At 33.7% G+C, this 11358-nt stretch overlaps 1 protein-coding gene across 1 annotated transcript; it reads right to left on the bottom strand.

The window, feature by feature from the left end:
* Window positions 1–5178: 5178 nt before the first annotated feature.
* LOC111389002 (uncharacterized mitochondrial protein AtMg00810-like) lies at window positions 5179–5748 on the bottom strand. Its single transcript, XM_023013836.1, has one exon. It carries the CDS (start codon window positions 5746–5748, stop codon window positions 5179–5181), a length of 570 nt encoding a protein of 189 aa, XP_022869604.1.
* Between the last annotated feature and the right edge of the window lie 5610 nt (window positions 5749–11358).

Below are 11358 nucleotides of genomic sequence, written 5' to 3'. Positions count from 1 at the left end.
ATGTGGAGAACATGTTGAGTGTATGCTCATTGAAGGTATGCATGCAAAACTTTAAAAAATTTATATATCTCCATATAACCTTACATTTCGTTGGTATAGTTCGCGCCACCATGTCTTTGTGTAGACAATGTAATGTCCAAATTGGAATGGTGGGTTGATCACGTCCTTTGATGGTGGAAACTTGAATTTGCTGAAATGCAGATAGATATAAGAACAATATAAATTTCTGATGAATCCACTTTGCATTATCACATATCTTCAAACTCAAACTTACATGTGTCCTGGCTTATAGCCATCCGCGAACCATTTATAAAAAATTCAACATCATCAACGAGCTTCCAACCCTTCCTTGAAGGCATACATATTGTGATTGGAGTTGTAGATTGTCCTTGTGCTATACACAAACTTACATCGATCCAATATGGGTAAAAAAAAAAAATGAATATTAAGTGAATGTTAAAGGTTATCTTGATGCAGTAAATGAAAGAATTTGATGTTGAAGTATTCAAAATCTGGGATTGTAGCCTGGATCAACATAAATGACATCCTTACTAGCGAAAATAGGTTGAATATCTAACAAATAGGAAATGAACACATAAACTCCATGGTTGTGATGCAAAGAATAAACAGTAACTTATCGTGGAAAATGGTTTTTTGTAACTCGCGAAGAGCTATGCAGTTAAGGACTGTTTGATTTGAAACATTTCTGCACATTTTATTGAAAAAATAGAGGTCAAGTTAATGGGTCGCACGTTTACATTTACATGCCAATCAATTTATTGGAAAGTAATCTGAATCCTATTTTAAATACCCTATGATCTATATTACTTCGTATAGCTAATAGAATATTAATATTTCACCTCGTTACGAAACAATTCTAGTAGAAAGCGGGTCTTTACACGTGAATCATTCACTTGCTTGCGAGGTACATAAATCATAGAAACACCATTACACCCCATTTTATCTAGTCAAAAGTCAAGAGTTGAATTTTCAAAGTCAAAGTCAAATGAGAACTTTAATGAAGTAAATTATTTTATTGGGGTTTATTTTATAAATTGTCAATATTTTAAGGTTTAAGATGGACAAAAATTAATTTTTGAAGATTTACTTATATATTATTGAAAGTAAAGTTGTTAGATTTTATATCCAATGGAAGTTAAGGATTTAATGTGATGTTATATGGAAGTGGAGGACTTGCATGCAAATGAGGGCATTAGTGGATTACAATTGTCAAATGCTCAACTATTTAGCCATTTTCAATTGATATATACCTACAAAAATCTGGAAACGGGTAGAGAAGCTGGAAAAATCGAGAAGAAAGAAAGAAAAGAGAAAGGAAAGAGAGAAAGAAGAAAAGCAAGAAAGGAAAAAAGGTAGGCTTGGCTATTCCAATTTCATCTTCAATTTGACAAATTTCTTGGTATGTTGTATGCTTAATTTTTTTACGGTTGTGATTTATTGGTTTAATTTCCAGATTGAAGGAAGGGATATGTTAGCAAGCCAATATTTTTGAATTGGGAAGGCTACTTATATTAAGGTATGAAATACCAATTTTGGAAAAAATCTTGAATTTTTATTTGGGTTTTTGAATGAATATAGTTAACACGAATAATTGTAGAGATGAAATACTCATTTGAAGGCATGAATTTATGGAGCAAGATGGAAATTTAAATTGGTTAAATTATAATTATTAGTTTTACTAGTTTGGAAGAAGGAATTATTTTTATGTTTGGAGGGAAGATTATTTTGATGAATTAGATTTTAATGAAAGGACTAGAAGGTAGAATTAGTTCCAATTGTGAAGGAAATTAAAGAATATATCCTAGTGTCGAGAAGTCGAGTATTTCCTAGTTAAAAGTTAAGAATACTTGGTAGGGTGGTTGTTAAATTGTTATCTTGTATCATATTTCAGAGATGACGAGAATATTGAAATCATGATCAATCCATAACTTGTTGAGTGGATATAAAAACTTATTTTCAGAAATTAATATTTATTAAATTTATCTTAAATTAGAAAATTTATTATTTCATACAGTTGATTTGACAGCATGATTTTTAGAATAAAGTGAATTTATAATCAGTTACTTTTAAGGTTAAATTCAATTTAATTAAATCATTTGATTAGCATGTTATTTGAATATAACTATTTTAGTATAGCTAAAGTCATTTTTAAAACCACCAGAAAGTACTCAAGTGATTTTACCACAGTTTGCACTGGTGTGAATGTGGTTTCACAGTGTAGGACTAGTTATGATGATTTTACCCGTTATGCACTATTATTCATATGTTTCCATAGTGTATGATTAGATTATCAGAGGTCTTTAGGATCCACTCTCGTACACACATAGGCTTTGGGCCGTGTATTAGAGTAATTAGCCTTTGGGGCAGTTCTACGTACGTATGATCAGATTATTAGAATATCAGATTTGAATGGCTCTACCTTGTACATCAAGATTACTCTGTACAAGAGTAAGGCTATTCATTTGGTACCTTTTTTGTGTGATTTTTCAGTATTTATACAGCTTATTAGATTTCAGATTATAGAATTCAGTCTATTCAGTTCTCAAATTAAAATTTTCAGCTTATAGTATTGATCAGCAGCAATATTTCATAGATTTTCACGAATGTCATATTATTTATATTGGTCACATTTTTCAGTTACTTATCTAGAATGAAGAACCAAAAATTTTATGATGTATTAATGTTTGATTGTAAAAAGTGTTACCAAATTTTAGAATTTCTTAAAGTTTCAATAGAGCAAGAATTTCAGAAAATATGCATAAATGAGAAAAGTATACTTATTTGCAAATCATCCACTCACTGAGTTACAAGCTCATGTTTTGCCACCCTTTTTCTGACCAGATAGTAGTAGAGTTGAGCAGTCTTGGAGCCTATCAATTCACCTAATTGAGCCACACGTCAATAGTTGTATGGTCTACTTTATCAGATTATTATTTGATATCTTTAGTACGTTAGGGGACCTTTGGTTGTAGGGCAAAGTTATTATCGATTTACGAGTATTCTATTTGAACAGTTTGGATTTTGAGGAGCTGGTGTACCTTGTGTTATATTATATGTATTGATTTGAGGAAAATTGGTAATTGTTCAAGTGGTTTTCGTTCGTATTTCAGGGAAACTCTGTCAAAATTCTATTAAAAATAATTTTTAGTCAAGCAATTCAAGGTTGCCATAATGGTAGGTCCAATGTTCAGTTGGTATCTACCATCAGCGCACGACACATGTCAAGTCCACTCGGTTGGTATCAGAACATGGTTCAGTGGTTGTTAAGCTCGAGTAATTAATGAGTTTCTTTTTCAGAATAGTATGTCATTGAGATGATTAGCCGTGGCATGGTGGCAGAACTCACAGGCTCCAATGTGGTATTTGAAACTCATATTGCCATTAATAACGAAGGTATGCCAGCTAAGAAACTAGAAGGATCTTTATTGATTTGGGCATAATAAATATGAGGATGTTATTGAAAATTATCCGATGGTAATGAGAGTTGTTAGAGTTGTCATGTTGGCGCCATGTTATATTTTCTCTAATATATTAATAATTGTGCTATATATCCAATAGATAGTTAAGTGAAGAGTATAACTTTTCTTAGTAAGGAGATTGATTGGGTTATGAGTTTCTTTTGTGATTATTAGAGGGAATGTCCTTTAGATGCCTTGGATGATAAGTATTGTCTAATGTTGATATATGTATAATTGGTGACATTAAAAGTGAATCATGATTGCTTTGTAAATCTAAAAGTTTGTGGTATTATGTGAATCATTGTGGGAATTTGTAATCATATTTAGTGTATGGAAGAAAATGCATGTATTAGAATATCAAGATGTGGAGATTTATCAAGAAATCTTGTTCATGACAAAAATAATGAAACCATATGGAATGTCGATTCATGACGAAAATGGTGTTATTAAATATGTTTTACTTGATGATTTTGAGTAAATTAATGGGACTATGGTTCCTTCCCTATTGATTCAAGAACGATTAAGTATCTAGGTCTGTACTTCAACTACTATAGAAGGAAATACTAAGGGTTTAATTACTCGGTTTGAGTGTATGAAAATAAGTTATGATGAATCAAAAAAGAGAAAATGTTTCTTACAATTCAGAAATGACTAGTATATAAGTATATCAGGTGTAGGGATTTAATGGTTGACAATTTTATAAGCTGTTGGGTTGGTACAGAGGTGTATGTGATCTAGTACTCAATAAGAGTGTAACAGCGGACATATATCAATTTGGAATTAGAGTTTTAATAATTTTGAAGGTTATCTATCTATATGCATTCGAAGGAATGGAGTTGCCTAAATATTGAATTACATGCGAGATTATTTGATTTTTTTTAATGTAGATATGGGAAAGTCTCAGTTATAATTTGCATGATAAACAAAATGGAATGATATTATGTGTAATTGATGACAATTATATGAGAAATCTTAATTATCTTTGAAAAACTAAATGATCATTACTATCGTCGGAGATTATGGTAATTGATAGTTTAGGGAATATATTTTCTACAATTCTTGTATATACAATAACCAGAAATTTAGAGATACATATAGCAGCCGGATGACCTCTATATTTGGCTACTTCCAACTAATTAAGGTAGACAGCTATAATTACAACTTTAATTAGAAGATTATTGCCACAAATTACTCTAATTTTACAACTCACACCAACACTCCCCCTCAAGTTGGTACATATAAATCTCTGATACCCAACTTGTCAAGTGAGTTGTAGAAGTTCTTGCTACATACAGCTTTTGTGAGTATATCCACCAACTGATCTTCAGACTTAACAAATGAAAGTCGAATTATCTTCGCCTCAAGGTTCTATCTGATAAAATGTCGATCTACTTCCACATGTTTGGTTCGATCATGCTGGACGGGATTACGAGAAATATCAATAGCAGCCTTGTTGTCACAAAAGAGACTCATCTCACAATCTTGAGTGAAGCCAATCTCTGTTAATAATCTCCTAAGCCAAAGAAGTTCACAAAGGCCCTTAGCCATCCCACGAAATTCAGTTTCAGCACTTGATAATGCCACTAATTTCTATTTCTTACTCCTCCATGTAACAAGGTTTCCTCCAACAAATGTGAAATATCCTGAGGTGAATTTTCTATCTGTAATATTTCCTGCCTAATCGGCATCCGTATAACCTTCAACCCTTAAGTGATTCTTCTTCAAAAAACATAAGTCCCTTTCCAGGAGAGGATTTCAGGTATCGAAGAATTTGAATAACTGCATTCATAGGATCTTCACTTGGACAATGCATGAATTGGCTTACGACACTTACTGCATAAGCAATATCGGGTCGTGTATGTGAGAGATAAATTAGCTTACCGACCAATCTTTGATACCTGCCTTTGTCTATTGGCACTTGATTTGAATATTCTCCAAGTTTGTGATTTTGGATTATTGGTATATCTGCAGGTTTACACTCCAGAAGTCCAACTTCTGATAATAAATCTAGGACATATTTTCGTTGGGAAAGGAATATACCTCCCTTAGATCTAGCAACTTCAATTCCCAGAAAATATTTGAGTCCTCCCAAGTTTTTCATCTCAAATTCAGCTGCCAATTGCTTCTGAAGACATGATATTTCTTCTGAATCATCTCCTATAATAATCATATCGTCTACATAGACTATCAGAGCTGTGGTCTTGCCTCGTCGATGCTTCAAAAAAAGTGTGTGGTCGGAATTGCTCTGATGGAATCCATATTTCCTCATTGCCAAGCTCAATCGTCCAAACCATGCTCAAGGAGATTGTTTTAATCCGTATAAAGTCCGTTGCAGTTTGCATACAACCATATTCTCTGAGGTTGCCATATATCCTGGGGGAATGTCCATGTAAATTTCCTCTTTAAGATCGCCATGGAGAAAAGCACTTTTCACATCAAATTGGTGTAAAGGCCAATCAAGATTCGCTGCTAAAGATAATAGAACTCTAACAGTGTTTAACTTAGCCACCAGTGAGAAAGTCTCTTGATAGTCTATACCATATGTCTGTGTATAGCCTTTCGCCACCAGTCTCGCTTTGTATCGCTCAACTGATCCATCAGCTTTGTACTTGATGGAGAACACCTATTTGCATCCCACTGTCTTTTGTCCTTCAGGTAACAGCATGAGAACCCATGTCTCATTTTTCAGCAATGCTTCCATCTTTTCTTTCATAGCTCGTATCCACCTAGGATTTTTCAAAGCTTCATCAACACTAGCTGGAATATGACATGAAGAGAGCTCATTTGCAAAGTTTTTGAGAGGTTCAAAAAGCCTCTCCGTAGATACATAATTGGCAATTGGATATTTTGACCTTTGATCCTTGATTTCAGGAGAATATCTGTTTGGTGGTTTGCCATGATTGTGCCTGAAAGGTAATTCATAGCCAACAGAAGTATCTATATTGTTAGGAATGAAAGGTGTGGTTGGTGTGCTTACCTCAACGATATTCTCAGGAGATGGGTCGTTAGATATCGGAGAGTGGGGAGATGTCGGTTCAGCAGTAAGTTCCTCGATGAATGATGGTCCTGTATTATCCTTAGTAGGAGATGAAGTCAGAGATACTATTGGTTCAATAGTAGGTTCCTCGATAACTGATGGTCCTGTATTTGCTTCTGGCCAGTTAAATCTCAGCCAATTCAGCTCTTTACCACTCATCTCCCCCTGAAGAGGAGAATTGGATGTTCCAGGAGAGTAAAAAGTCTCGGATTCAAGAAATGTGACATCCATTGTCACATAAGTACGCCGGGTAGTGGGATCATAGCACCGATATCCTTTTTGATGTACAACATATCCTAAGAAAAGGCAACGAATGGCACAAGGATCCAATTTCATGCGTTGGTTCTTGTGGAGGTGAACAAAAACAACACACCCAAAGATTCTAGGCGGAAGCATCAATATTGTGGGCAGTGAGACAAATGTCGACAAGGCATGTAGTGGAGTCTGAAAATCAAGAACCTTAGTAGGCATCCGATTAATAAGGTGGACAGCTGTGGTAACTGCATCAGCCCAATAGGTGCTAGGTACATGAGCACTTAGTAGAAGAGCACGAGTAGTTTCTAGAATGTGATGATTTTTCTGTTCAGCTATACCATTTTGTTGAGGCGTTTGAGGGCATGATGTCTCATGGATCATACCATTTTGTTGAAAATAATCTCGAAAATAATGATTCAAATATTCTCCACCATTATCTGACCTCAAAATTCGAATTTTAGCAGAGAATTGAGTTCGAACCATGTTATGAAATAATTTAAAAACATGAAAAACTTCATCTTTGGTTTTCAACAAGTAGAGCCTAGTCATTCGAGTGCAGTCATCCACAACTATCACAAACCAGCGGAAACCAGACGTAAAAGATTTTGGGGAAGGGCCCCACACATCAAAGTGAATTAAAGTGAAAGGAGCTATACTTTTATTTGTACTTAATGGATAAGTAGCTCGATGACTCTTAGCTAAAATACAAGCCTCACATGTAAAGTTTGAAACTGACAAGTCCGAAAATAAATCAGGTAGCAAATGTTTCAAATATGCAAATGAAGGATGGCCTAACCGACGATGCCAAAGCCAAATCTGTTGTGCTTTTAGATCACTTGGATGGTGTATGTTATGTGCTCGACCCATGCCAAAGTCGTCCATGTAGTAAAGTCCCCCCCTCTTAGTACCATGCCAATAATCTCCTTGGTGAGAATATCCTGAAGAAGACAAAAAGTAGGGTAAATAAGTACCACACAATTTAAATCCATGGTAATTTGACTTATAGATAGTAATTTGTGAGAAAGAGATGGCACAAGTAAAGTATTGGGTAATGATAAGGTTGGCGACAATAAAACAGTGCCAACCCCAGTGACTGAAGAAATAACCCCATTGGCATTGGCAATACTAGTGTGTCGTGGAGGGGAACACTGAGAGAAATCATTCGCATCAAATGTCATATGATCTGTGGCTTCAGAATCAAGTATCCAAGTGTTGCGGTCACCATCTCTATAAGAACTGAAGAGAGCAATACCTGAACCTTCATCAGTTCTAGTTTCGTCAATCTTATCGCTGATCCCTTCAGCAACAAAGTCTGTGGTCGGGGTCGGGACTGAGGATTCGGTCAAGATCTCAGTCATTTTCATGGTTAACTCTTCCAGACTGGAAGAGATAGGTGGGTCTGTGTCAGTGTCGGCCATGGAGAATAATTGGTCTTTCATTTTTGGGTTTGCAATCAACCAATTCAGCTGCTGTCAAATTTAAACCCCCACAGGAAATCCGTTTTAAACGTGTATCTTGAGTCAATTCCCAGCCTTTTTGTGCATAGAAGAATATATATAGCAGTCAGCTTCCTTGTTTGATTCTGAAAAGAATTCAATCCTTCATTCAATTAGCTTCCTGCGTATTCTATTCAGCCTTTGGAATCCAATTTTATTAATTGAAGAAATCAACCTGCTTTGGTTTTCTCTTCTAATCTGCCCAAACTCCAAGGGCAGCCTCAATTTTTGACTCCAATGGTAGCCTCAATTCTTGACTTTTTTCTTCAATCCCAGGCAGCCCCTTTATTCTCCTCCTTTCCCCAACTTCCTTGTGTATGTATATATATATTATGACAGTCGTTGGCAGCTTCTATCTCCTCTTGATTTTCTGTGTGTATTGGAGCCGGCTAGGAGAAATTGGAAATTCAGCCGGTGCTGATACTGATTGGTCTAGTGATCGGATTTCCATGGCTCTGATACCATGATAGTTTAGGGAATATATTTTCTGCAATTCTTGTATATACAATAACCAGAAATTTAGAGATACATATAGCAGCCGGATGACCTCTATATTTGGCTACTTCCAACTAATTAAGGTAGACAACTATAATTACAACTTTAATTAGAAGATTATTGCCACAAATTACTCTAATTTTACAACTCACACCAACAGTAATTGGTTGCCACTCATATGGGGGATGATAGAAATTATGGTGGTGTGTATCTATATATATATATATATGATAAGAGTCTCGTGGCGAGTTAATAATGATATTATATTGAATATTGATTGGTAGATAATAATGTGTTATTGTGTATGTTATTCATTGAGGAAATTGACATTTATGTGATTCCGATCATTTTAAATAATTACGGGTTATTTGATTATAAGAGATGTGAAAAAGATATGGATAGATTTCACAAGGACGGCTTATTGTGGGGGTAAATCGTTGTTTACGAAAGAGAATATTGAATCGGTATATCTATGTTAATTGCGTAAAATGTATGAAGGAGTTGAATAAATGCACATGGATCATCATTCTTGAGTTATAGTAAAGTAATCATTTATTGAAGTAAAGAATGGCATAGTTGAAAATTATGGTGATTGAAAAATTTGCATACGGAATCTTGATGGTATATTATTATGTGAAATGTTGCTTGATAGTTATAAAGAGCATTATTTTTGTGTGATCCTGAGGAAATAGGTATAATCAAATGTTTGAAGTTATACTTGCATGATATAGTGTTTAGCAAGTGAAGAAATGTTATGGTCGTCCTATAGCCAAGTATTGTGATGAGATATTTGGGTTATTAATTAACTTTGTCAAGGCCATTTGTGGATTATTATGTCATATTACATACAATCTAGAAGCTTCGATCTAAACTTGGAAGTTAAGGTGAATTTAATGAATTTTTAGTAATGTAAAGTTTGGGAGATTTTCAATTGTATTTTTAGATCTCTCGAATAAAGTATTCCATTCTTATCGAGATCTATAGGTTGTGGAACATATGGAGGATGTGTTGGATAGTTTAAAGTCTAAGATGATCATCAAACATAAATTTTATTAAACTGTGGAATGGTATCTTTAGTTTATAATATTAATTGTAGGTCTTTGTGCAATATACAAGAAGGCTTATGCATTGATAATAGGTCAATGGCCTCTTTATGGAATAAGAGTAAAGAATTATCATGGATTAAATGTTATTATTGTATTTTCATAGAAATAAAGAGCACCAAAATTGTGTGGGTTTAGAAATGCCACAAGCTTTGTATCAGATTACATTATGATGAAATATGTACTCTCGTATCTAAAGTTGATGAGGGCCTAATTTATGATAATGAATTATATTAAGGTTTAGAAAGTATGCTGAAGTAAATGATGAATTATAGATATTACTATAGATTGTTAAAGAGGTATGATTCAGACATGTTTTATTGTTGGTTATATTGGGTTTGAATTTATTGTGGTATTATCACATTATGAGAAATCGATATTTATCGATTACCGGAGTTTAAGTTATATTGGTGTTCAAAAGGGTTAGAAATTGAAGTTGTGTATATGTTATCATTGAGTGATATGGAATTAAAGGAAAAGAACATTATATTGAGCTATCTCAATTGTTGTTGGGGATAATTAGAATTTTAGAAGACCATGAATAATTGAAATTTTTGCAGATATTGTTAATTTAGAATTGGAGTAGTTACCCACAAACATTTTCGATTTGGGATTCAGAATGTACAGAATGGAAACAAAATGGAATTTGAATCATTGTTGATAGATCGATAAAGGATACAAGAATTCTTTTCAAATGATATAGTCAGTTCATGAGATAGAATTATTAAATTATATTTAGATAAGATTTCTGTTTATATGGAGTTTGAGTATCTATCTTTGACTTAGGGAGTTATATGATTAAATTACATTGTGTAGCTTCTTGGAATGTTAGACACTATAAGGACAAGTTTAGAAGTTAGGTTATCAACTATAGTTTGTTAATTAAAGGGGACTTGGATAATTAGTTATTTTCATGGAGATGACATATTAGAACTAGATACAAGTGATGTTATGTAAGGTTATACTTAGAGGGTGAAATATTCTAAGGACATTTATTGTGATGACATTGGTGAAAGAATGTTATTCGGTCTTAGTATGTAACAATTGTTATATAAAAGGGAGTTGATTAGAGAATACTTCAAATCATGGCATAAGATGAAGTTTTGAAGAGTATAAGAATAGTATCTTGGACTTCAAATTGGGAAATAGCTGAATTTTTCTAAAATATAATAAAATGAAAAGTTGAAAATTTCACATATTGATCTTTGAGATATTATTTGGAACTTGGGTCAAATTGTTTAATGATGAAGTTTACAATGAGGTTATCTGATATTTAATAATGTATGGTCTATTTCTAAGGCTTTGTAAGTATATATCAGATTTAGTTTATGCTTTAAGATTGCTACTGGAGTTAAAGAGAGCTTAGCTAGATAAGATGCCTAGATATGAAAGAATGAAGTTATGTCTAGTTAAAGGTTGCTAGAAAAATTATTCATTATGTGTGCTCTATACCTTTATATGTTCGAATTCTAGTTGATAGAATTTCGAGAACG

This window comes from Olea europaea, unplaced genomic scaffold (assembly GCF_002742605.1).
Source record: "Olea europaea var. sylvestris unplaced genomic scaffold, O_europaea_v1 scaffold547, whole genome shotgun sequence".
Lineage (NCBI taxonomy): Eukaryota > Viridiplantae > Streptophyta > Magnoliopsida > Lamiales > Oleaceae > Olea > Olea europaea.
Note: the sequence above shows the minus strand (reverse complement) of the source record. Positions and strands in the feature narration are given on the sequence as shown.